The 26912-nt window shown below is 40.4% G+C and overlaps 1 protein-coding gene and 1 non-coding gene across 4 annotated transcripts; one reads left to right on the plus strand and one right to left on the minus strand.

Annotated features, from left to right (window-relative positions):
• The first annotated feature begins 202 nt into the window (after positions 1 to 202).
• On the plus strand, positions 203 to 26648 carry LOC115226113 (DNA repair protein complementing XP-C cells homolog). Of its 3 annotated transcripts, none has more exons than XM_036514923.1 (22): positions 203 to 386; positions 7270 to 8395; positions 9151 to 9247; positions 9710 to 9797; positions 10944 to 11159; positions 11561 to 11629; positions 12793 to 12876; positions 13685 to 14022; positions 14749 to 14900; positions 16169 to 16219; positions 16729 to 16821; positions 17164 to 17316; positions 17920 to 17977; positions 18735 to 18846; positions 19437 to 19481; positions 20535 to 20579; positions 21763 to 21852; positions 22822 to 22903; positions 23607 to 23700; positions 24108 to 24201; positions 25041 to 25130; positions 26019 to 26648. In XM_036514923.1, the coding sequence occupies exons 2-22, from the start codon at positions 7270 to 7272 to the stop codon at positions 26298 to 26300; spliced, it is 3459 nt and encodes a 1152-aa protein (XP_036370816.1). In that variant the 5' UTR covers positions 203 to 386; the 3' UTR covers positions 26301 to 26648. The 3 variants fall into 3 exon arrangements, with proteins under 3 accessions (XP_036370816.1, XP_029652958.1, XP_036370815.1); XM_029797098.2 differs by having other exon boundaries at positions 204 to 386; positions 14743 to 14900; XM_036514922.1 differs by lacking the exon at positions 203 to 386 and adding an exon at positions 4428 to 4557 and having other exon boundaries at positions 14743 to 14900.
• Trnam-cau lies at positions 2558 to 2629 on the minus strand. The gene has a single exon. It is a non-coding gene; the product is annotated as a tRNA-Met (tRNA).
• Positions 26649 to 26912: the final 264 nt, after the last annotated feature.

Here is a 26912-nt window from a genome sequence, read left to right on the forward strand (position 1 = left end):
TTTGACACATTCTACCAGAATACGAAGTTTAAAAGTGTTTAGTTACGTAGAAATTATGTTAAAAGCTGCCGTTCAAACCGAAAAGATCCATTGTCTGTAAACTTTATATTTACAGATTATGAAAAAAAACAACAAAATGTTAAATTTTGCCATTAGGACGAGGAGCGAGAATCGCTTGATACGAAACTATTTGCTTTGGTTCGAGACTACCGCGGGAAACCAGCCATGTGCTTACGTAACGTGGATATTTAGTAAACAAGTTGACAACCCTTGTGTGACCAATTAAGGGTGGAAAAGGGTAGTAGTGAGGGTAGGAACAGTGAACCATGTGCTAACGGGAGGCTTTTATATGGTTTGTCAACCCTTCAGTTACATAACAACTTGCCGTAAGTATTTCTCTGCTTAAATCTGGTTTTGTTGATAATTAAATTAGGGTAGAAATTAGTCAATCTGTAACTTCTGCCGGTTATTAAAATAAATATATATACCTATGTTCTGAATTTATGTTACCGTGTGTGTAACCAAACACATACACACGCGTGTATGGCGATCTTTCGTCTATATACATATATATATATATTAGAAGAAATGAGGTAATCAGAAGATCCGATGGTTCATATTTATAGATATTTATTTATATATTACATTTTTTACATATATATCATATCACTTAGATCATTTCTTCTAATATATAATACCTGTACATCATCTCCAAACCTTCCAATACATACATATATATATATATATATATATATATTATATATATATATATTCGTATTGCACACACACACATACTATTAGATTGTTTTTTGTTTTGGGTAAGAAACGTATTCACAAACAAGCAAAGAGTTTAAATAACTGAAAGAGTAGTTTAATATATATATATATATACTGAGATGTACTTGCATAGCAAGTGATTTGATCTGAGATCGTGTGCTGGAACGAATACAATTGCAGCGTGGAAGGTGTTTATAAGCCATTTAAGAAACACACAAAGGCCGTTCGATTCACTTCAACATTTAAAGTTTAATTTGCCAAAATATTTTCGTTGCTTTGAGACCGCGACCTGTTCACTGACAAAGAATCCGTGCTGCATCTCAGATCAAGTCACTCGCTATATATATATATATATATATATACCAATTAAGGACTGAACACGAAAAGTGGACAGTCAACATGCTAGATATAGACGTCAAATCGCCATTCTCCACAAAAGATTATGTTCTCAAATCATGCTAGACCACTGGTTTTAATTGATAGATATCAATTTCTACCCTTAATTAATTATATATATATATATATATATATATAATATATATATATATATATATATATATATAATTGCAGCGTGGAAGGTGTTTGTAAGCCATTTAAGAAACACACAAAAGCCGTTCGATTCACTTCAACATTTAAATTTAATTTGCCAAAATATTTTCGTCGCTTTGAGACCGCGACCTGTTCACTGACAAAACTTCGTGCTGCATCTCAGATCAAGTCACTCGCTAGAAAAAAACTGCCGTTCAAACCGAAAAGATCTAAATTTTTTAATAAATAAATTTGGGACAGTCTTTCCTAGCCTGCTATCAATGAATAAATACTGTAGGGACCACATCCTTTATATATATACAAAGAAATCTTTGGTTTAAGTAAACATTAACCATATTTTTTTCTTGGTTTCTGCCAAAACTGTGGTCATGCTGGAGCATTACCTTACATACACACACACACGGTTTCAACACGATCTCTGATTCAAATAATTTGTCATGCAAGTACCCGAAAGTATTTGTGTGTAGCAGTAATAGTACATACATACACACACACATATATTAATTTACTCTGCTATGTATTGAGTACCTTATTTACTGTGGTTAACCCCGACTCAACCCGGGACCTACATATATATATATATATATATATATATATATATATATACATATATATATAACTTAGAAAGGTTTTGGCCAGTATTGGCCCAGGCCATGTCTAACTTAATAGCACCACCTGGCGAAGTCTTTCAATTCAGGATTTGGGCACCAAGGCCCATTCGAGCAGAGAGTTATTGTTTGCGGAGACATATCCGGGTGTGGGTGGTTTGTCCGGGACTGTTTGAAGGAATTTGTCCAAAGACTTCTTGAATTTTGTGTGGTCAGTTTCTTTTTTGACGTGTCCTGGTGTAATGTTGAAGAGAGCCGGGTCCAATTGAGGTGAAATAGTTGTGCCGTATTGTCGTTATGTGATACGATTTAGATTTTTGTTGTGGACGGATGGCACTTGGTCCAAGCCTTGGATGCATTTTGAAGGTGATGCCAACATCATTCGGACAGTGCTGATGGAATATTTTCCACATCATACAGATAATGTAACGTTCACGGCGTCGTTGGAGTGAATACAGTTTCAGCTTCTCTAGTCTACCCCAGTAGTCAAGGTCTGACATGCCATCTATCTTTTTTGTGATTGACCTTTGGGGACCTTCAATTCTCATAATATTTTGGTTTGTGTAGGGAGACCACAGTGGACAGCAGTATTCAAGGTGGGGTCGGGCAAAAAAAATTACCGTTAGCAGAGCGTAGTTTCGATCTACGGACCTCTGGGTTATGGGCCCAGCACGCTTCCACTGCGCCACTCTGCTACATATATATATATATATATTTGTATATATTTATATATATATATGTCAGTTTACAAACTCATCAAGTTTGCTTCCTATAAATAAGTATATTGCAGCGTGGAAGGTGTTTGTAAGCCATTTAAGAAACACACAAAAACAGTTCGATTTACTTCAACATTTAAGTTTAATTTGTCAAAATATTTTCGTTGCTTTAAGACCGCGACCTGCTCAGATGCAGCACGGATTTTTGTCAGTGAACAGGTCGCGGTCTCAAAGCGACGAAAATATTTTGACAAATTAAAATTTAAATGTTGAAGTGAATCGAACTGTTTTTGTGTGTTTCTTAAATGGCTTATAGACACCTTCCACGCTGCAATATACTTATTTATAGGAAGCAAACTTGGTGAGTTTGTAAACTGACATATATATATATGTGTGTATGTATGTACTATTACTGTTACACACAAATACTTTCGGGGTACTTGCATGACAAATTATTTGAATCAGAGATCGTGTTGAAACTGTGTGTGTGTATGTAAGGTAATTGCTCCAGCATGACCCCAGTTTTGGCAGAAACCAAGAAAAAGGTATGTTTATTTAAACCAAAGATTTTTTTGTATATATATAAAGGATGAGCGTCAGCATCTGGTCCCTACAGTATTTATTCATTGACAGCAGACTAGGAAAGACCCCCCCCCCCCATTTTCTCCGCACTGGGGTCGATATAATCGACTTAATCCGTTTGTCTGTCCTTGTTTGTCCCCTCTGTGTTTAGCCCCTTGTGGGTAGTAAAGAAATAGGTTTGTGACAGTGTACTTATATTTAGTTTAAGTACCCCATATAATCCTTCGTAACTTTTTTTGGATCCCTTCGGTTTGAACGGCAGTTTTTTCTAGCGGTGTCATATGAAATTGTCACCCATAATTACGACCCTAGTATCGATCTATTGCATTTCAGTCTGTTTTAGGGTTAAGGTTAGTTAGGGGTGGGGGAAGGGTATCTTTTTTCTTCACAAATGTAAATAAATCCAATCTGTTTCTTAAACGAGGGACATATTCATTATGCACAGAATGTTATTCACCTAAATGGACGTAATGGTTAAAATTGGCGAAATGCTTGAAATTAAAGACGAAATATCTTACAAACTGTAGAATTTTCTCAATAAAGCCAAGAGAAAAAGATGTTTCATAAACACATTCTACCAGTATACGAAGTTTAAAAGTGTTTAGTTAACTAGAAATTGTGTTGAAAAGTGCTGTTCAAAAGGAAAAGATCCCGTTTTTTTTATATACCCTGTACCATATACATATTTACGTAGGTATGTATGTATATATTTATATTATATATGTGTGGTTTTTAGGAGAGTCTGGATGCAAAAGCATTCTGCTTTGAATAGAAGCGAAAGCAAAACTGGGTTGAAGAAAAAAAAACCCATTTTGAGACAAAAAGTTAAAGAATGTTGTGGCGATAATGCTAGAATATTCGGACAACCTTCAATTTTTCTTCTTTTTTTTTTTAAACTTAAATATCTCTTAATTACACAATTTTTCAGTGGCGGTAAGCTGGCCCGGTCGTTTAGCGCGTCGGACGGAATTGCTTAGTTGTATTTCGTCCGCCGTGACGTCCTGGGGAGGTTCGCTTCCCCGGGACGTCTTTGCGGTCGGAGTACTTCTGAGTATTTTCGTTTGGTGCGCTAAACTGGCAGGCTCGCCGCCTTTTCGATCCCCTTTTGCATTTGACCCAGTATTATTCCCCCCTCCCCTTCTTTGACCCAGTTTATCGACCCTATTACTAGCTAAAATTGGGCCCGGTGCGCGCCCACGCGAGTCCGTGCTAGCAAGTGCGCGTATGCAAATGAGTTGGTATGGCACGTGCGCGATACATATCTGTTTGCGACCAAAATAAAATAATATTCTACAGGATTAAATGGGTGTCCGTCGCTCTTATATGTAAGTAATATAATTTCTCTATATGCTAGACCTCTGGTTTTAAATTAATATCTTTCAACTCTTCTTATTTAAGACGGATGATGAAAGTTCTTTCTATTTCTTACAAAATATTTTCTTACTAACACCATAAAAAAATGTCTTTTATCGTTCACACCTTGTGCAGAATTTATTTCTCTTTCGAATTATGCAGACAATAACCATTTTTATACAGCTTGAAGAATTCTAATGCTAAATTAATATAAAGGTGTCAAATTTACCGGCAAAATTAGCTTAAGAACAGGTATGCAATTTTTTTGCCAAAATGGGTGGTTACATACTATATGATGTAACATTCATTCAACACGTGTGTTTTAAGGTGGATCTTCCGTCAATTTCGACGATGACTCGTTCGGTAATTCTCAGTAAATTCACCGTGACACATTTGAATTATTGTCCCAAAACATTCCACGACTCAGCACAAGTCTACCATATATGTATATATATATATTGGTAAAGAATACGCACACCCGGGGTTTAGGGCTAGGAATCTGTCCAGAGACGTGCAACCAATAAAATTAATGGGTGTCCGTCGCTCTTATATGTAAGTAATATAATTTTTCTATATGCTAGACCACTGGTTTTAAATTGCTATTTTTCACTCTTCTTATTTAAGACGGATGATAAAAGTTCTTTCTAATTTCTTACAAAATATTTTGTTACTAACACCATAAGAAATTGTTTTTTATCGTTCACACCTTAGGCAGAATTTATTTCTCTTTCGAATAATGCAGACAATAACCATTTTTATACAGCTTGAAGAATTCTAATGCTAAATTAATATAAAGGTGTCAAACTAACCGGCAAAATTAGTTCAAGAACTTGTAACGCAATTTTTTTGCCAAAATGGGTGGTCACGCACGTACACACACTATATTATGTACATCTATTATATAACATTCATTGTGTGGGACAAGATTCGGATGTCTACCTATCTGGCTGTCTATTCTATTTATCTATCAACACGTGTGTTTTAAGGTGGATTTCCGTCAATTTCGACGATGACTTGTTCGGTAATTGTCAGTCAATTCACCGTGGCATAATTGTTGGTGAGGCTTGGTCTTTGAATTATTTGTTCCAAAACATTCCACGACTCAACACAAGTCTACCATATATATATATATATTGGTAAAGAATACGTACACCCGGGGTTTAGGGCTAGGAATCTGTCCACAGACGTGCAACCAAACGCATACCCTCCATCAGACACCTACCATACTCTGAGCGCCTTGTTTCCCTGGGCATGGATTCACTGAAGCTCTGGCGACGGACTTGCTAAACACCCACAAAGTTATCAACCACCTCACCAACAACACCTTTTTGTTCTCCATGTGTCCAACACGCGTGGACATGACTACAAAGTCAGAAAACAACACAGCTCCCATGACTTTCGGAAACATTTTTTCACGCTCAGAGTTGCTGAAGCATGGAATAAACTGCCTGCGTCAGTTGTTGACTGCCATAACACTGCATCCTTTAAGGCCCTCATGCTTTCCGAAATCCGCCGAAACTACACCTGATTATACATACACTTTAGATGAGTTGTAGTGCACCTGAGCACTGTACACAATTATTATTGGGTTAGGGTTACGCCGAAGACGGGGGGTGTCTGTATTCTTTACCTGCTTCTGTTCAGCTTTCTCCCAGAGATTCCTACTAACCCATCAGTAATAAGCTTTCGGCTTGGACCAAAATAGTTTATTTCATGATTTCGCTGTTCCATCATGTAAAAAAGAATCACCCTTTTTTTTTTTCTATCTGTAAATCACATATACGATGTTGATGTTGGGCGCACATTAGCCCCTAAAAAATATTTCCCATGCTATGCGTGAAGTATATTTCTTGCGTTCGTTTAAATTTTAGATTGCTATGAATTATTATTGTTCTGATGAGACGAATAAGGTTAGGATTTACGAAAGTAAAACCGGTGTATTATATACCACAAGAAGGCTTACAACCATCAGACATTTCAAAATATTGTTTCGTAGATGATAATGTGCCTGCTATGATAGGAATTGTTTCTGTTTTTAGATTTCACTATTATTATTATTCTGTCTGATAGCAAGTTTTCTGAAAGGTGGGTGAAGTGTGCAAGAATGGCCTGTATAAATGGACCAATTCTGAGGTTTTCACCTGTAATGAAGAAAGGGGCTCTCTACCCCCCTTTTGACCAGGCTCCTGTGGCTTTTATGGGTTAGATATTATGTAGTATAAAAAAAGAAAGGGGCTCTCTACCCCCCCCCCCTTTTGACCAGGCTCCCGTGACTTTTATGGGTTAGATATTATGTAGTATAAAAAAAGAAAGGGGCTCTCTACCCCCCCCTTTTGACCTGGCTCCCGTGGCTTTTATGGGTTAGATATTATGTAGTATAAAAAAAGAAAGGGGCTCTCTACCCCCCTTTTGACTAGGCTCCCGTGGCTTTTATGGGTTTTTCCACGTGAGACCTTTTCTTTTTTTCGAAGCGTCTCCTCTATTGGGAGTTTTATAAATTGTTGAATTTTTTCGTTGTTGTAAAGCTTGTTTACACGGACTTTTTTCTTTCGAAAAACAGACAAACCCTTTTGTAACCTTTCGTCCTGTTTTGTCCCTTTATGTTTTCTAATCATGTTTGTCAGCCCTTGTGGCCAATAAAAAGAATTAATTATTATCATTATTTTTATCATCCAACATTTCAGATGAGGTCAAAAGCAGTAAAAACTGGCAGCGAAAGTTCAACGGCTGATGAAGTTAAATCGGATTTACTAAGCTCTGGTTCTCGGACGAGACCAAGATCGGCGCAGAAGAACTACTATGAATCTGGTAACTCCGACGATTCTAGCAGTGATGGGGACGAAGAGCAGCAAAACTGGAAACCAAAGATTCAAAGACCCTTCAGTAAAGCAAGAAGAAGCGAAGAAACTGATAGCTTTAGTTCAGAAGATGATTTCGAGCCGGAAGCTAAAAAAATTAAATCGAAGAAACTTGGTCAGAATCGAAGTGGCCAGAAGGCCAAAACGAAACTACGAATTCCTATAACAAATAGCAACAGGACCAGACGGGGTAAAAATAAGGATGATGAGAAGGAAGAGGGTTCGAGTGAGGATGAAGAGAGGAAAGGGATGAAAATGGGGTTTAGTTATAATTCTAAGAGTCTTTTATTGAGCAGTGAAGGAAGTGACTCTGATGTTCCTGAGCCTAATTCTTCATTTCTTAAACGTGATGCTTTGGAAAAATGTAAGCAGGACATTGTGGGCCGTCATGAAAGGGAGCAAAAGCAGGCAGAGGTGGGTAAAGAGCAAGATGTTAAGGGCTCTGGTGAAAATAGGGCAGCTGAGGAATCGAAGGGGAATATAAAAAGTTCTGTCTTTAATGAATTTTTGTTGGGTGTGAAAGATGTGAATGTCGATAAATGTGGCACTGAATCAAAAGCTGAGGTGGATGAGAAAAATGTGACTCGTTTGAAAACCTCCGAGAAGGTTGGTGAACCCAGCAAGGGCAAAAGCTCGACGAAGAAGAAAGATAAAAAAGAATTAGCGGCTGGTTCGAAATCTAAAGGGCCTCATCACGTCAAAGGTGGGGGTAACGATGACGAAGGAGGTTCTGAAGTTGGTGGAAAGAAAGGAAAACGAACGAATCAGAGAAAGACAAATGTGAAGAAGAAGGAAACGGTAAAAGCTGGTGATGTGAAAAAAAAGGGGGCAATTGATGAGGATGATATCAGGGCTATGCTGATAAAGGTTGAAGGGAACAAGCATCTGAGGGAGCAGAATATGGCAGGGACCACTGAAGATTCGAGTGACTCAGCGTGGGAAGAAGTGGCTGGTAAGTTCATTCTTTTTTTGTTTTTTTTTCTGTTACAGTCGTTGGACTGTGGCCATGCTGGAGCACCGGTTTGAAGTGTTTAGTCGATCAAATCAACCCTGGTACTTTTTTTTTTTTTTTTGTAAGTCTTGTATTTAATATATCGGTCTCTTATGCTGAAACTACTAAGTTACGGGGATGTGAACAAACCAACTTTGGTTGTCAGGCATTGCGGTGAGGGACAAACACACACAGAGACATGCGCACATGAAGATACAAGTTATAGGGATGTAAACAAACCAACTCTGGTTTGAAGCCTTGCCATGAAACTAGACAGAGGCATGCACACAGTTGACAAATTAAGTACCAGTTACACACTGGAGGTCGATATAATCGACTTAATTCCTTTGTCTGTCCTTGTTTGTCCCCTCTGTGTTTAGCCCCTTGTGTGGGTAGTAAAGAAATAGGTATTTCATCTGCCGTTACGTTCTGAGTTCAAATTCCGCCGAGGTCGACTTTGCCTTTCATGTGTGTGTGGCTCCCAGGTACAGTCATGGCTGTGTGGTAACAAGCTCGCTTCTCAACCATATACCTCCGGGTTCAGTTCCACTGTGTGGCACCTTCGGCAAGTGTCTTCTACTATAGCCTTGAGCCAGGCTCGATTAAACAAGTACCAGTTACGCACTGGAGTCAATGTAATAGAATTACCCCCCTCCCTGCAGATTTCAGGCTTTGTGCTTATAACAGAAAGGATTCTTATCTCCGTTGTTCCGCAGATGACCCGACCTGTGCCTCCAGCAGTACAAGACAGCCCCAGGAATCCATTGAAATCACACTGGAACATGAGGAGTGGATGAAGAGGAAGAAGAAAAAGTTGAGTAGCAGCCTCTTGGATTCTTTGATTTCTGTGTATCTGTTGAGTTGTGTGTTAAAAGGGATTTTGCTAATGTTTTTAGCAAATCAAATGACCATGTAGAGGCATACATATATGTATGTATATGTGTATATATGGGAGGCACAATGGCCCAGTGGTGAGGGCAGCGGACTCGCGGTTTCGATTCCCAGACCAGTCATGGCGAGTGTTTATTGAACAAAAACACCTAAAAGCTCCACAAGGCCCCTGCAGGGGTGGTGGTGATCCCTGCTGTACTCTTTTGCTACAACTTTCTCCCACCCTTTCTTCTGTTGGCCTGCTCCCTTAGCCAGCAGGGTGGCGTCATTTGAAGGCTAAAACTATGTGAAGCGCATTGTGACCAGCGATGTTCTTAATTTTGATCTCGTTTGAATCGCAGAACAAGAGGTGGTTTCATGAGTGTTTTTTCTTTGTATTTGTAGAAAGAAATCCTATCAAGAAGAATGGCAGGCGTTTCTAAAAAGGATTATCAACAACTTTCAACGCAATCTGAGAATTCAAACACACAAGGTGAACTTATCCACTTGTTTGCTTTGCTCTATATATATTTATCCATCTTTATCTTTTGCAGCTTGTCATTCATTGGACAGTGGCTATCCTGGGGTACAAGTCTGAAGAGTTTTAATCAAACTAACTGATCCCAGTTCTTACATTTTTCTAGGTATTGTTGGCCCCTTTTTTGCTGAACCACTAAGTTACAGGGACATAAACCAACCCTGGTTCTCAAGTGCTGGCAGGGTGACAAACATAGACACACATACATATGACAGTCTTCTTTCAGTTTCTTATATATATTATAGGACAGGCTTCTTTTAGTTTCCTTATTTCTTTACTGCCCACGCACAATATATTGCCAATGGTCTCGGTCACTTGTCCCTGCTTCTATGAGGCCCCAATACTGAAAGAGTGCTTTTTATGTGCCACTAGTGTTGGCCACAACTATGATTTCACTTCGCTTGACAGGTCTTCTCACAGATGAAAGTTGGAGACAGGAAGAGCATCCGGTGTGTGGGAGGTATTGAACAGGGCAAGGCAGCGAGCTGGCAGAAACGTTAGCACACCGGGTGAAATGCTTTGCGGTATTTTGTCTGCGGTTACTGAGTTCAAATTCCGCCGATGTCCACTTTGTCTTTTATCCTTTCGAGGTCGACTTAATCCGTTTGTCTGTCCTTGTTTGTACTCTCTGTGTTTAGCCCCTTGTGGGTAGTAAAGAAATAGGTATCCATGTTGGTGACAGATAAGAGGCACTCATGCTGGTAACATGTTAAAAGCACTCAATCCTTTCTATTAAAGGGCTTAGGCTTGAAGACTTTGCCATTCTCCCTGAGTGTTAAACTAATACACCCATCTTTATTTTTCATTTTCTGTAAATTTGTACTACGATGTGAATCTTTCCAGTTTCATCATCGTTTTACGTCCGTTTTCCGCGCTAGCATGGGTTGGACGGTTCGACCAGGGGCTGCACCAGGCTCCATCTGCCAAATCCACATACAAGGATCGGTCAGCCCGAGACCTTAATTAAAGACCCTTGCCCAAAGTATTCAAGCATCCAGTTCAACGCCCTGATTCCTGTCCCTTGTTAACACGGCCCCCAACATACTGAAACTTATTTTTGTTTGGTTAATTGTTTTTATCTCCTTGATTGGTTTATTTCAGGTGCATCTAATCTGCTGCCTCTGTCATGGAATGCACCTGAACAGAATCTGCAACGACCCCACGGTCCAAGCTCTCGGTCTTTCGTTAGTGACACAGGTGCCACCACGGCACAAGCTCACGTTAACGAATGTCAAAGATGTCATAATTAATTTCTCCAAGACGATAGAAATTCATACGAGAGAAAATCCAGATGGCAGCAGCAGCCATGAGGACGACGTAGGTTTTCTGTTTCTTGTCCTTCTTCTTCTCATCTTTTTTTTTTGCTTCAGCTTCTCTTTCTTCAGCTGTCTTCTGCTGCTCTTCCTCTCCTTGCTCTTCCACTTCCTCCCCTTGCTCTTCCACCTCCTCTCCTCGCACCCCACTCCTCCCCTTGCTCCTCTGTTTTTTCTTCTTCCTCCTTCCCCTCTACCTCCAATGCCTTTTTCCTGCTCTGTCTTCTGCCCTCCCCCACCTACCCTTCCTCTTCTCCCTCTCCTTTTCTACTCCCATAACCCCTCTTTTCCCTCCTCTTCTCTCTACCCCTCCTTGCATAAACCCAAATACCACCTTCAGGTATCCGATCGGGTCACAGTTCTTTTTCGTTCTACATTCTTCCCTTCTCCTCTTCTCCATTCCAGTTTTCCTGTGATGCCGTAATGGAAGCGTTGTCTCTTCGCAGAGCGACCAGTGCCAAAGAACTAGTTTTGGTAAGTTTAGTCTTCATCTCATTTCTTCACTTCACCATGCACCCATCCCCATCAGCACCAACCACTGAGGCACAATGGCCCAATAGTTTGGACAGCGGTCGGAAGAGCGTAGTTTTGATTCCCAGACCGGGCGTTGTGTGTGTTTATAGAGCAAAAACACCTAAAAGCCCCATGAGGCTCTGGCAGGGGGTGGTAACAACCCCTGTTGTACTCTTTCGCCCCAGTTTCTTGTCCCCGACTTCCTACACAACCGCTGAGCCTGGATGCGCATTCATCCATCCGTCGATGCTCTCGGTGTCGGGGGTTGGCCTGCTTTCTCTTCTGTGGGTCTTACGAATAGCAAAGGACCACGTTTCGGTCTTCTCCCACAAGGACGAAGACCGCTACGCTCAACAGCAACAGCAGGTGGAGGCACAATGGCCCAATGGTTAGGGCAGCAGACTCGCTGTCGGAGAATCGTGGTTTCGATTCCCAGACCGGGCGTTGTGTGTGTTTATTGAGCGAAAACACCTAAAGCTCCACTAGGCTCCGGCAGGGGGTGGTGGCGACCCCTGTTGTACTCTTTCGCTCCAACTTTCTCTCACTCTTTCTTCCTGCTCTTGGTGTCGGGGGTTGACCTGCTTTCTCTTCTGCAGGTCTTACGAATAGCAAAGGACCACGCTTCGGGCTTCTCCCATCTTGCGAGCTCTGGGACGAAGACCGTTTGCTCAACAGCACCAACCCCTCCCACACACCGGATGCTCTTCCTGTCTCCAACTTTCATCTGTGAGAAAACCTGTCAAGCCAAATGAAATCATAGTTGTGGCCAATGCTAGTGGCACATAAAAAGCACTCTTTCAGTATTGGGGTCTCATAGAAGCAGGGACAAGTAACCAAGACCATTGACAATATATTGTGCATGAGAAGACCCATCAAACCAATAGCAGTCATAGCTGATGCTGTTGTTACATAACTGGTACGTAAAAGGCACCCATTACACTCTTGGTGCCCTCCTCTGGACTGCAAGCTCCTGTCAAGCTGTCCAACTCATGCCAGCATGGAAAATCATTATCAAATGATGACAAAAAAGAACTTCTTATCACCATAGTAACACCCGTGTTCCCTTTGTTTCCCAGTTTGAAATCACAAATGTCTCTAATCTCTCATTAATTCCCTTGTTTCAGATGGTTGCTGCCATGCTGCGGGCCCTTGGTTTAAAAATCCGCATTGTTCTCTCCTTTCATCCGATACCCATGAAAGACACTAAGGTAAGTAGATGTCTGACCAGTGTTTCTCAACCTTTTTAACATGTAGTATTACCCATTATAATAGGTATATCATATCTCCCTGAGAAAGTGTTTTTGTAAAATTTCCTAACTGTATAAATGTACAAAGATTTATTGAATTTCGAAAATCTGTCCATACTGTATCACCACAGAGTGAATGTTAAATAGATTGGAATGGGTTTATGTTCAATTCTCTTGTATAAGATAGGAAGGAAAATAAGATAGAAAGAAAAATAGGGAGCAAAAAATAAGGGGGAAGGTTACTGGAGGTAAAAGACAAGGGTAATAAAAGCGAAAAATAGTAAAAATAAGGATAATAAAGTTAGGACCACATATAAATAAGAATAAAGTAATAAAAACAAGAGAGTTGAGACTATAAAGTAGAGTAAGAGATAAGACACTAAAGGGGTTGAGAATATGAATTTGGCTTTGATGGGATGGTAGGGGTCATAAATAACTTCTTAATTTCGAGGTTGTAATTTGATATTGTGATGAATGGTCAGTTTACACAAATCCACCACTACAAGTTACTAGTTTTATAAGTTTGTGTGTGTGTGTATATACACACATATATATAAGTATGCCTCTTTATACACAGCATTAAAAACATGGAATTACACACACATATCTACAGTTAAAACCTAGTAAATATATACATACACTATTAAGCATATATATAGATATCTATACACACACATGTATCTTTGTATACACGCACACACATGCATACATATATATATCTGCATACAGAGGAGGATGTGGCTAATAATACTAATCAACCATTTTGCAGGAAAAGACAAAAGTGAAGAGCCAGACCTCGAAAAAGACAAGCTCCGCACCTGACAATTCGGCAAAAGATGCCGAAAGTAATGCGGAATCAAGTGCAGGGGTTAAACAAACTGAAAGCAGGAAAGGAAAGAGCAAGGCCCCAAAGACAGTGAAAGTGAAACTAGAGCGAGAACCCTCAGAAGAAACTACTACAAAACTCAGGAAATGCCGCCCAAGTCGTGCACGGAAAGCAAATATAAGTTATAAAGATGCTGACAGTGATGACTCGTCGGATGAGATTAAGCCTGAAGTGAAGAAGGAACCCTCGAGGAAACCTACGCAAAAAGCAGCATCGGAAAAGTAAATATTTTTTATTTTTGTTATCATTATTATTAGTATTATTATTCCATGACCCTAGTACTAGGGGGAGATATGGTGTTAACCTTCTCACCCCCCCCCCTTGACATTTTCTTGCTGTCTTCTTAGGAATGTGGATTTATTAGGAGGAGAGGGTTCCCAAGCCCCTCGCTCCTGCCCCCTTTTAGTTGCCTCTTATTATGCCACAAAGGGAATATGGTGACTGTATTCTATCGATCCCCCCACCTGCCCGTCCATTCGCAGGGGTGTTTGCTAGTTAATCCATAGATGGGGCCCTTGCAGATGCTACCACTCCGGGCCAGAGTAGACCTGGGAACAGTAGTGGCTAAGAGGTGGTTCTACACTCCTGAAACCAGGGCCCAGGGTCCCACATTAGTTGTCAAGTGATGTTGGGGGGGGGGAGCACACACACATACATATCTATATACATATATACGACAGGCTTCTTTCAGTTTCCGTCTACCAAATCCACTCACAAGGCTTTAGTCGGCCCAAGGCTATAGTAGAAGACATTTGCTAAAGGTGCCACGCAGTGGGACTGAACCCGGAACCATATGGTCAGGAAGCAAACCTCTTGCCACACCTGCACATGTATCATATTCTTTTGATTGATCTGTAGAGTCTTATTCCATGATTGATTGATAATCTATTTTGTGATGGATCTGTGTATTGATTTCGTATTCTGTGTTTCTGCTGTTACAGTTCCGGTTCATCGAACAGCGATTTTGAAGAGGACACAATTGAGTTTAGAAGTGCTGAGAAAAAGAAGACGAGTCGAAAGACGAAAACGGTTGCCAAGACGACATCTCACAAACTCCTCTCCAGCAGTTCTTCAGACAACAGTTTATCGGTCAAACACGGTAACTATATTCTCCATCTGAGAAATACTTAAATAGCTTAACCCGCCCCCCCCTTTTTTAGTCCCAGCGACCTTTGACACTTCACTTGGTAGCAAAAGGTTCACATTGAAATTAAAGACTTAATCCAAATTATTTAATCATAACTTTAATTATAAGCACCATCTGTTTGTGGCCGTTTGCCAGCTGCGGGTGGCACGTAAAAAGCACTCACTACACTCGCAGAGTGGTTGGCATTAGGAAGGGCATCCAGCTGTAGAAACACTGCCCGATCAGACTGGGCCTGGTGCAGCCTTCTGGCTTCACAGACCCCAGTTGAACCGTCCAACCCATGCTAGCATGGAAAGCGGACGCTAAATGATGATGATGAACTCGAAGAATGATACAAGATATAGGTGGGGAACCTATATGCCAAGGAAACCAGCCCTAATGAGCCAGGCATGGCTCAAGAAGGAACAAGCATCATCATCATTTAACGTCCGCTTTCCATGCTAGCATGGGTTGGAAGGTTCAACTGGGGTCTGGGGAGCCCAAAAGCTGCACCAGTCCAGTCAGATCTGGCAGTGTTTCTACAGCTGGATGCCCTTCCTAACGCCAACCACTCCGAGAGTGTAGTGGGTGATTTTATGTGCCACCGACACAGGTGCCAGATGAGGCTGGCAAACGGCCACGCTCGGATGGTGTTTTTTATGTGCCACCGACACAGGTGCCAGACGAGGCTGGCAGACGGCCACGCTCGGATGGTGTTTTTTATGTGCCACCGACCAGCTGGCAGACGGCCACGCTCGGATGGTGTTTTTTATGTGCCACCGACACAGGTGCCAGACGAGGCTGGCAGACGGCCACGCTCGGATGGTGTTTTTATGTGCCACCGACACAGGTGCCAGATGAGGCTGGCAAACGGCCATGATCGGATGGTGTTTGTTACGTGCCCACAGCACGGAGGCCAGTCGATGCGGTACTGGCTACGGCCACGTTCGGATGGTTTTCATGTGTGCCACGTGCCACCGGCACTGGTACCACAAAGATACAAATTCCATTATGTTCATCTATTTTGATTTGTTGAGCAAAACACCACCCCACCGTCCAATGGACGGTGCTGAGTTGTCAAACATTTAAACCAAATTTTCTCAAAACAATTTGTCCGACCGTCCCCATAGCCCTCCCCTTTGAGAAACACTGATTTGACCTTTACTATATTTTTGTTAATTAGCAAAAAGTTAAAAAATGTCCATCCTCAAGCCTGACAATATTTTTATTATATTTTTTAGATTTAGAGACTTGGATTGAGATTTACCTTGAAAAAGAAAACAGATGGCTTTGTAAGTATAACCTTGACTACATGTGGCTATATCACATGTGTATAGTCTTATATATGTGTGTGTATATGTTTGCGTGTTTGTCCCCCCAACATTGCTTGACAACCAATGCTGGTGTGTTTATGTCTCCGTAACTTAGCAGTTCGACAAAAGAGAGCAATAGAATAAGTACTTGGCTTACAAAGAATAAGTATATGCATGCACTGGCAGTGTGACCCGGCGTTGCCAGGTCATAGTGCTAGTTTCTGTTTAAACCAGCCATATCAGGCCAAAATTATCTTCCTGTTTTATTCTCAAACCAGCCAGCTCTGACCTCTCACGCCTACCCTACAAAGTCATTCTAAAAATAAACAGGGACATCATCAAAATCTCAGTTACAAGATGCTGTACAATTAATTTAAAACAATGTAATTAAACAGGCTTTACATTTGACAGAGTAATCTGAATGCTAAAGGCTTAAATTTCTTCGTCTTATGGCTGATGTTTTTGTATTCTTCTACTTTTCCTTCCAGCCGTGGACTGTGTTGATCATGTGTTTGATGACGTTGGTCACTTTGGCAAATTGTCCAGCCAGCAGCTAGTTTATGTTATTGCGTTTGATAATGGTGAGTAGCGTTAATCCTGCCGTCTTCTTTTCCCTCTTTCTGTCTCTCTGATCCCTTTATTCCTGGTTTTATAGCTGTGAGGTGAAAGAGTTCAATTCCTAACCACAGACTTGGATCCCATTGCATGGAATCTTGGGCGAGTGGCTTCTAGCCCTGGCCCAACCACAACCTCGTAAATGGATTCATCAACATCTGTTTTCCATCAGCCATTGTTGATCCTCATGAAAATGCATTTGGTCGTACGAAGATTTACTTTTCCGTGCCTTGGGATCAGTATGAAACTAACTAGCCATTGATTAATGCTTCGTTTGGATAACGAGTCAATTTTGTGTTTTGTTTCAGATGGCTACCTCAAAGACTTGACTGCTCGCTACTCTGATGACTTCCTGGTGAAAACGAGAAAGCTACGAGTGGACAAAGAATGGTGGGATGAGACACTGAAGCCTTATGTAAATACGAGTGCAGACGATGTCAAAGAAGATGAGCAAATAAAAGGTCTAACACCTTTCTTTTTAGTTTTTGCTGAACACGTTAATGAACAAGTAATTATGTAATCCTGGCAGTGATTTGCTGAAACACGTGTATGTTATACAATGCATAATTTGCTATATACCGTAAATCCTTGAGTATAGTCCGCCCTTGAGTATAATATGCAGGGGATTTTTTGGGGGCTGTACCTCTGAGAAACGTAAACCTTGTGTATAATATGCACCCCTTCTCTAATTTGAGTCAAGAAGGTTTATATAACATCCTTGGTTTGTAGTTCTCTATAGCGTCCAAGAACACTATACTTGTTGTATGTCCTCGCATTGTTGTGTTTTCATTAACTATATATATATGTATGTATATATGTATATGTTTATATATGTGTGTATTATATATATATTTGTATTTATGTGTGTATATATACTCATATATATATATATATATATATATATTCACATGCTCATAGTAGCCAAATAATTTCTGCTGTATATCCAACTGTAAAATTAAAAGGAAAAAAAAATTTTGATAATATTCCCATGCCATGTTCTTTCTAATTGTTTGAAAATATACAAATATATATATATGTATGTGTGTAAATTTTTCTTTCTACAGGCCAGCTTCTCGACCAACCTCTCCCGAAAACAATTGGTGAATTCAAAAGTCATCCTTTGTAAGTATTGGTGTCTTTTACTAATTAATCTGTGTTTAGCAATGAAGAATTCTGTACATTATTTACATCGGACGAATATGTGTCCTCATCTTGTTTGCTGTTACCACGTTTCGTCTAGTGGTTCAGAGCACAGGCTACTAACCCCAAGATTCCGATTTAATTTCCAAGCAGTGCCTTAATAATAATAATAAATGCCCTGATGCAGTGGCTCTCGTGGCTTCTGATTGTAAGTGTCATCATGTACATTGTTCTGTCTGGGTATAAAAGATGCCTTAATAATAATAATAAAGCCCTGATGCAGTACAGGCATTGGCTCTCGTGGCTTCTGATCTTAACTGATTGGAAGTGTTATCATGTACATTGTTTTGTCTTGGTATAAAAGATGGGCTACAGCAAATATTCTGCTCAATACCACAGATTTGCTTGTCAGTTGTTTGACCTTAACCAGTTGAGCATGTCCCTTAGTGGCTGACGATATGTGCATCTCTGATCACGAGCAGAAGTAGTGGGGGAGCATCATAGCCATGTGTTGAGAGGGATTCTTTGGAGTTTCGATAATTCACCTTCGGAAGCATGGGTGGTTCGTTCAACATCCTTAAACAACCCTTATTCAGGGACCTTTTGAGTGGGATGGGTTACTTCTTACCACAGAGCCATACCTGTTCCTATCTCATACCTGTAATTATCTCATCTTTATCTTCAGGTGTAAATTCTTTCTTGAAAGCATTCAACCATAGTTTCTTTCACCTTTTTTTAGGTATGCCTTGAAGCGCCACCTCCTCAAGTTCGAAGCTATCTACCCCAACTCTGCAGTACCCCTAGGGTTCATTAGAAACGAACCAATTTATGCCAGAGAATGTGTGGTCCAGGTAAAGATGAAAATTCTAAATTATTAGGTCATAAGTTCAAGTCTTATCTACAGATATTGTTTAGCCCCAATCAGCCCTTATTGTAGAGCTGTGACCAAGGGCCTATTTGTTTGTCAGTCTATCTTTTCCATCGACCACTACTGCTTAACTTCCCAAGCTAACTTGTCATATCTCTCGACTTTTCTTCTTCATCACTTTGCTATTCATCTTTTCAGGGTCAATAAATTAAGTACCCTTGAAACACTGGGTGTCGATATAACTGACTAGTCCCCACCCCACAATTTGGGGCCTCCCATAGAAATGATTGTTGCTGTTGTTATTATTATTATTCACCAAGGTTGACTTTGCCTCTCATCCTTTAAGGATTGAATTTGAAAGCAACATTAAATACCTATTTCTTTACTACCCACAAGGGGCTAAACACAGAGAGGATAGACACACAGATTACGTCGACCTCGGCGGAATTTGAACTCGGAACGTAACGGCAGACGAAAAACTGCTAAGCATTTCACCTGGCATGCTAACGATTCTGCCAGCTCGACACCTTCATTTGAAAGCAATATTAAATTTAATTAAATATTTTATTTCAGTTACATGCCCGGGAGACATGGATGAAAGAAGGAAGATGCGTGAAGGTCAGTGAACATCTTGGAACTTACTTCTAACCAGAAATATAAAGGGAGATTATGTGTGAGGGGGAGAGAGAGAGAGCGGAGAAGATGGAGAGATGTGCCATATTAGGAGCAATAGATGGAGAGCTAGAGTAGATGTTGTGTGAGGGGGAGAGAGAGAAGGACAGGCTGGGGGGAGATGAACAGATGTGCCATATTAGGAAGAGATGAAAATAATGCAATGGGGAGACGGGGAGAGGGAGAGATAGACATACAAAGGAGGGTAGGGAGATATAGAGTAAGACAGACAGGAGCAGTGTTAAGGAGAGAGAGAGAGACTAAAATATTGGGTTGTCCGGAAAGTTCGTGGCAATGTATACTCTTTTACTTGTTTCAGTCATTTGACTGCGGCCATGCTGGAGCACCGCCTTTAATCGAGCAACTCGACCCCGGGACTTACTCTTTTGTAAGCCCAGTACTTATTCTATCGGTCTCTTTTGCCAAACTGCTAAGTGGCGGGGACGTAAACACACCAGCATCGGTTGTCAAGCAATGCTAGGGGGACAAACACACACACATACATATATATATATATATATATACGACGGGCTTCTTTCAGTTTCCGTCTACCAAATCCACTCACAAGGTTTTGGTAGGCCCGAGGCTATAGTAGAAGACACTTGTCCAAGATGCCACGCAGTGGGACTGAACCGAGAACCATGTGGTTAGTAAGCAAGCTACTTACGACACAGCCACACCTGTGCCTATATATATATATATATATATATACGACGGGCTTCTTTCAGTTTCCATCTACCAAATCCACTCACAAGGCATTTGTCGGCCCGAGGCTATAGCAGAAGACACTTGCCCAAGATGCCACGCAGTGGGACTGAACCCGGAACCATGTGGTTGGTTAGCAAGCTACTTACGACACAACCACTCCTGCACCTGTATATGTGTGTAAGAGAGAGAGAGAGTGACACTGTATGTGAGACAGCCGGACTGACAGAGGTTGTATGTGTGTGCATGTTTTGTTACATAGATCTCACTGTGAGTATTTTTCATTTCCTTTAGATTGGTGAAGAACCTTACAAGATGGTGAAGTCCAGGCCGAAATGGGTAACTATTCTTTACTTTCTCTTACACACACAACACAAATCTGCTGGGTTTGTGACCTAATTAGAAATTATACTGGCCCCTTTTCAAAATTTCAGGCCTTGTACCCGCAGTCATCATCATCGTTTAACGTCCGTTTTCCGCACTAGCATGGGTTGGACGGTTCAACTGGGGTCTGGGAAGCCAGGCTCCAGTCTGATCTGGCAGTGTTTCTACAGCTGGATGCCCTTCCTAACACCAACCACTCCGAGAGTGTAGTGGGTGCTTTTTATGTGCCAGACGAGGCTGGCAACGGCCACAATCGGATGGTGCTTTTTACATGCCACCGGCACGGAGACCAGTCGGGGCAGCGCTGGCAACGGCCACATTCGGATAGTCCTCGTATGTGCCACCGGCACTGGTATCTCAGCTACAATTTCCATTGATGTTGAACGATTTCGTATTTGATAGAGGTTTATTCCATTGTGGAACACAATTCCTGTCCTTAGAAAGTATGGCTAATATTTCTTTCAAACTTTACTTTTGTTACAGTATTTATTCAAGCCACTTACCTTTTGACCGACAGATTTAAAAAATAATTTTTTGCAAACTAAACACTTTCAAACTTCAGACACTGGTAGAATGTGTCATATAAAACATCTTTTACTCTTAGCATTTTTGAGAAAAATTTATATTTACGAAGTAATTTCACATTAAAGTTCTCGTATTTTTGGTAATTTCAACCAATCAATGACGTGTATTTAGCTGAATAAAATTACTGCTGTTGTTTGTCAACAGGAACTTCCAGCGGTGTATATTTTGTTTGTCACGGTTATTTATGATAACCCTAATCCTAAATACCTTAAACCTAAACCCCTTCACCTTAAAACCAGTACAAACGCACGAACGATGTCATAAATAACAGTGACAAACGAAAGATACACCACCGATAGTTTTATTCAGCTGAATACACGTCATTGATTGGTTGAAATTACCAAAATAGGACAACTTTAACAAGAAATAACTCCGTAAATATAAGTTTTTCTCAAAAACACTAAGAGTAAAAGATGTTTTATATGACATATTCTACCAATGTCCGAAGTTTGAAAGTGTTTAGTTACAAAAAATTATTTTCTAAATCTGTCAGTCAAAAGGTAAAGATCCCATTGTTGTTGTGGCTGTTTATTTATTTCAAATCTAATTCCAGAATAAACCAAAAGAAAATCCTGACATTCCAGACCTTGAAGTTTTTGGTTTCTGGCAGACCGAAGTCTATGTTCCCCCTCCAGCTGTCAATGTGAGTGCACCTCTGAAGAATTTGTCACCACCTCCCCATATATAAAGTGTATATATCGATATTTGAATATATATGTGTGTGTATATATATATATATATATACTCTTTTACTTGTTTCAGTCATTTGACTGCGGCCATGCTGGAGCACCGCCTTTAGTCAATCAAATCGACCCCGCGACTTATTCTTTTTGTAAGCCCAGTACTTATTCTATCGGTCTCTTTTGCCGAACCGCTAAGTGACGGGGACGTAAACACACCAGCATCAGTTGTCAAGCAATGCTAGGGGGACAAACACACACACACACACATACATATATATGACAGGCTCCTTTCAGTTTCCGTCTACCAAATCCACTCACAAGGCATTGGTCAGCCTGGGTCTATAGCAGAAGACACTTGCCCAAGATGCCACGCAGTGGGACTGAACCCAGAACCATGTGGTTGGTTAGCAAGCTACTTACCACACAGCCACTCCTGCGCCTATATATATATATATATACATACATACATACATACATACATATATATGACAGGCTTCTTTCAGTTTCCGTCTACCAAATCCACTCACAAGGCTTTGGTCGGCCCGAGGCTATGGTAGAAGACACTTGCCCAAGATGCCACGCAGTGGGACTGAACCCGGAACCATGTGGCTGGTTAGCAAGCTACTTACCACACAGCCACTCCTGTATACATAATGCGTATATATGTGGTCGGATTGAGCTGCAAATTTGCACACCTATGTTAAAAGTGCTGGCGAGTTTGCATAGTATTTTCAGTTTGCTCATTTGAAACGCGTGGCCTCCAGAGCAACATTCTTCATCTTTTAAAATGTGGCCCGCGTAGACCCGAATGAAACCGGGTTATAATACCGAAACAAGTAAAACAATAATAAACTATTTTGATCCCCGAGCAAGGCCGGGTTTGTCTTCTAGTATATATATAAAATGAATGCATATCTCTCTAATTCTAGGGTAAAATCCCCCGTAATGAATATGGGAATGTTGAGCTGTATAAACCATCCATGTTACCAGGAGGAACGGTCCATTTGACAGGTTTGTCTCTCTTTTCTTGTTTTGTATATGTATATATATATACACTCATGCACTCTTCTTTCAGTTTCTTATTTCTTTAGGGGCTACACACAGAAGGGACACTATGTTCCTGAGACACACAGTCTAATACATATATATATATATATATATCTTCCCTACTATCCCATTAGCGTCTGACTTCTGCTGAAATCAGAATGCCATGTTGGTTCGTTAGCTCCTACATGCATTTTTTTTCTCTCCTTGTTTCTTCTCTGTGTATCTTTCTGTCGAAGAGCGTAGGCTCGAAACGTAAAAGACTTGTTTTATTTCTATTCCTGAAAGCCATACTAATACAATTGTTTGTTTGTACTCCACGTGCCTTTGTCTTTTGTTTATTTTTGTAAACCTTCCCGTTATATATATATATGTATAATAATATACGTATAATAATATATATATGTATAATAATATTATACGCATCTATTACAATTTTTCTGAATTTTCAGATTTTTCTATATGCTAGGCTACTGGTTTTAAATTGATGTTAATTAAATTAATATTCAGTTTATCACCCTCATTATTTAAATTTACATATATATACACACACACATACAAAGTAAACAATTGCCCTGTCACTCCCTCTCTCATTCTTATACGTCTTTGTTGTCTCTCAATCTCTCTTATCCTTTCTTGCCCTTCACACTTACATTCTTTTGCTCACCAGAACCAGGCCTCAATCGTGTTGCTAGGAAGCTGGGTTTGGACTGTGCCGCTGCAATGGTCGGCTGGGACTTCCATGGTGGATCTTCGCATCCTGTGTAAGTTCATTTCATTTCATTATTGTTGGTGTTGTTGTTCAAGTCTATGTCAGTTGTGTACCTCTTTATTTTGTTGTTGAGATTAAATACTTGCCATTACATTTTTAAGCCTTTTGTTACCATATTTCTGCTGAGATGCTCTGTATTACTTTAAATATAACAAAGAATTTAGTAAAATAACTTAGTTATCATTCAGCTAGTGTCAGAGACCATTAATTGTGACTAAGGTTTGGTGGAAGATTTTCATTCAGAACTTTTGAAAACAAGACATTTGTACTCAGAACCAGAGCCAGGTTGGTATCAAAAGGGTTAAGAATTGTTTCTCTATTATATATTTTAACCCAAGGACAGAAATCTCGTTACACAGTGTAATTAATAACAGGGTCTTTTTCTAATGATTATTTCAGATTTGATGGTTGGATTGTGTGTGTTGAACACAAGGAGAAAGTTCTGGCTGAATGGCACAAAGAACAACAACTTGCCAAAGAAAGGGAAACTGCGGTAAATATGAATTTATTTTGTTATATCTCCTCAATATCATTGCCATCTGTGTTTCCATACTGAATGTATGTACAGAGTTGATAGGCAAGTTACTGCAGTTTTTGTCCAAGATACAATCTCTTATAAACTTACTGTATTTAACCAACACAAGTGATGGTGGGGGTGAGAAACACATACTTATAAATATATACGATGGGCTTCTTTCAGTTTCCGTCTACCAAATCCACTCACAAGGCTTTGGTCAGCCCAAGGCTATAGTAGAAGACACATGCCCAAGGTGCCTCACAGTGGGACGGAACCATGTGGTTGGTAAGCAAGCTACTTACCACACAGCCACGTTGTGCCTATATACATACATACATACATACATATATATGTGTGTGTGTGTATATATATATATATGTGTATATGTATGTATATATTCTTTTACTTGTTTCTGTCATTTGACTGTGGCCATGCTGGAGCACCACCTTTAGTTGAGCAAATTGAACCCAGGACTTATTCTTTGTAAGCCTCGTACTTATTCTATCGGTCTCTTTTGTCGAACCACTAAGTTACGGGGAAGTAAACACACCAGTCTTGGATGTCAAGTGATGTTGGTGGGGACAAACATACGCGATGGGTTTCTATCTGCCAAATCTATTCTGAAGGCTGTGGTTGGCCCGAGGCTGTAGTAGAAGACACTTGCCCAAGGTGCCACGCAGTGGGACTGAACCATGTGATTGGTAAACAAGATACTTACCACACAGCTACCCTTGTGCCTATGTGTATTTGTTTTTTGTAAAATCTGTCCAATTTTACTGTTGTTTTACTTTTTATTGTTGTTATCTGTTTGACAGAAACGAGAAAAGCGTATCTATGGAAACTGGAAGAAGCTTATCCGTGGTCTGCGAATTCGCGAAGCCTTGAAGAGGAAATACGACTTGCAGGTATGGATTTATCTATTTCCTTAGGTGATACGTAAAAGACACCCTGTACACTCTCTGGAATGGTGGCCATTTTAGGAAGGGCATTCAGCCAAATCTGATTGGAACCTGGTGCAGCTCTCTGGTTTACCAGCTCCAGTCATACTGTCCAACCCATGCCAATATGGGAAACAGATATTAAATAATGATGACACAGGTGGATGTGTGGTTAAGAACCTTACTCCCCAATCACGTGGCTTTGGGTTCAGTCCCACTGCATGATACCTTGGGCAAGTGTCTATTATAGCCCTTGACCAACTGAAGCCTTGTGAGTAGATTTGGTAGACAGAAACTGTAAGGAGCTGGCAGAAACGTTACCACGCCGGGCGAAATGCTTAGCGGTCTCTCATCTGCCGTTATGTTCTGAGTTCAAATTCTGCCAAGGTCGACTTTGCCTTTCATTCTTTCGGGGTCGATAAATTAAGTACCAGTTACGCACTGGGGTCAATGTATTCAACTTAATACCTATGTCTGTCCTTGTTTGTCCCTTCTATGTTTAGCCCCTTGTGGGTAGTAAAGAAATAGGTATTTTGTCTGCCACTACGTTCCGAGTTCAAATTCCACCTAGGTCGACTTTACCTTTCATCCTTTCGGGGTCGATATAATCAACTTAATACCTATGTTTGTCCCCTCTATGTTTAGCCCCTTGTGGGTTTTAAAGAAATCAAGGCGGCGAGCTGGCAGAACTGTTATCATACCAGGCGAAATGCTTCGCAGTATTTCGTCTGCCGCTACGTTCTGAGTTCAAATTTTGCCGAGGTCAACTTTGCCTTTCATCCTTGCCTTCAGAAATTGATGGCCTTGTGCCAAAATTTGAAACTGTTGTTGTTATTATTATTTTTGATTGTTAAGGAACCTGAAGACTTCGAAGAAATTCAAGCAGAAGAGACAAAAGATAAAAATACTCAGAGTGTTGCTAAGTCTACCTTGGTTGCTACTGTCGACGATGGCGATGAGGAGGATGATGATGACGACGATGATGATTATCAACCAAAGAATCGGCAGAAACCCTCTAAAAGAAAATCTCCCGCTACAAAAACCAAGGCGTCGGAAGAGGACGAGGAAATGTCGCCATCAGCGAAGAAGAAGAAAAAATCAACAGCAAAAACAAAAGCAATAAAAAAGAAGAAATAACAACAAAAAAAAGAAAGATGCTTCTCTTGCACCCACTGAAATCTGGGTCCATGGAAGGAATGACTTTTGAAGATCAACTCAGGGTCGGCTTCTGTTGGGTTGCCATGCCATAACGACATTTATCATACATTTCAGATTTATCACACGGACATCAGTTTTATTTTTTTAAAATATTCTTATTTGGGGTGGTTTTTATTCTTGTCATTTTATATTTTGTTTTTATTAATTATTGTTATGTTGTTGCGGCAGAATTTGTAGACGGAACAAAATGTCTTTTGGTATTTTGTTACGGTTTTTTAATTAACCTTCATCTTTCTGTTCTTGATTAAAGCTGATTATTTCATCTCCTTTCTGTGTTGTGCCTTTACTGATTGTTATTATCATTGCTAATGGTGTATAGCCATCAATAAGCTCTGCTTAAGAAGATACGTACGTGCATGCATACATATATGTGCATGCCTTTCCCCCCTTGGACACACAAAGACCTGTTGAGGCAAGCGAAGGCGATATCGAACCTCATCCGACAACAGGCACCTATGGCAACCCCCTTGCTTGCGAAGACCTGTTGGGGCAAGTGAAATCGAAATTGAACCAATCCTATGACTGGCAGAT

This window comes from Octopus sinensis, linkage group LG29, assembly GCF_006345805.1.
Source record: "Octopus sinensis linkage group LG29, ASM634580v1, whole genome shotgun sequence".
Classification (NCBI taxonomy): Eukaryota; Metazoa; Mollusca; class Cephalopoda; order Octopoda; family Octopodidae; genus Octopus; species Octopus sinensis.

What these genes read in the sequence shown, in the direction of transcription:
- LOC115226113 (XM_029797098.2), top strand. Translation starts at nt 7,270, where the DNA reads ATGAGGTCAAAAGCAGTAAAAACTGGCAGCGAAAGTTCAACGGCTGAT. An exon ending in GAATTCAAAAGTCATCCTTT is followed by an intron (nt 17,978 to 18,734) that starts GTAAGTATTGGT and finishes ACCTTTTTTTAG; the next exon opens with GTATGCCTTGAAGCGCCACC. An exon ending in TGAAGTCCAGGCCGAAATGG is followed by an intron (nt 20,580 to 21,762) that starts GTAACTATTCTT and finishes ATCTAATTCCAG; the next exon opens with AATAAACCAAAAGAAAATCC.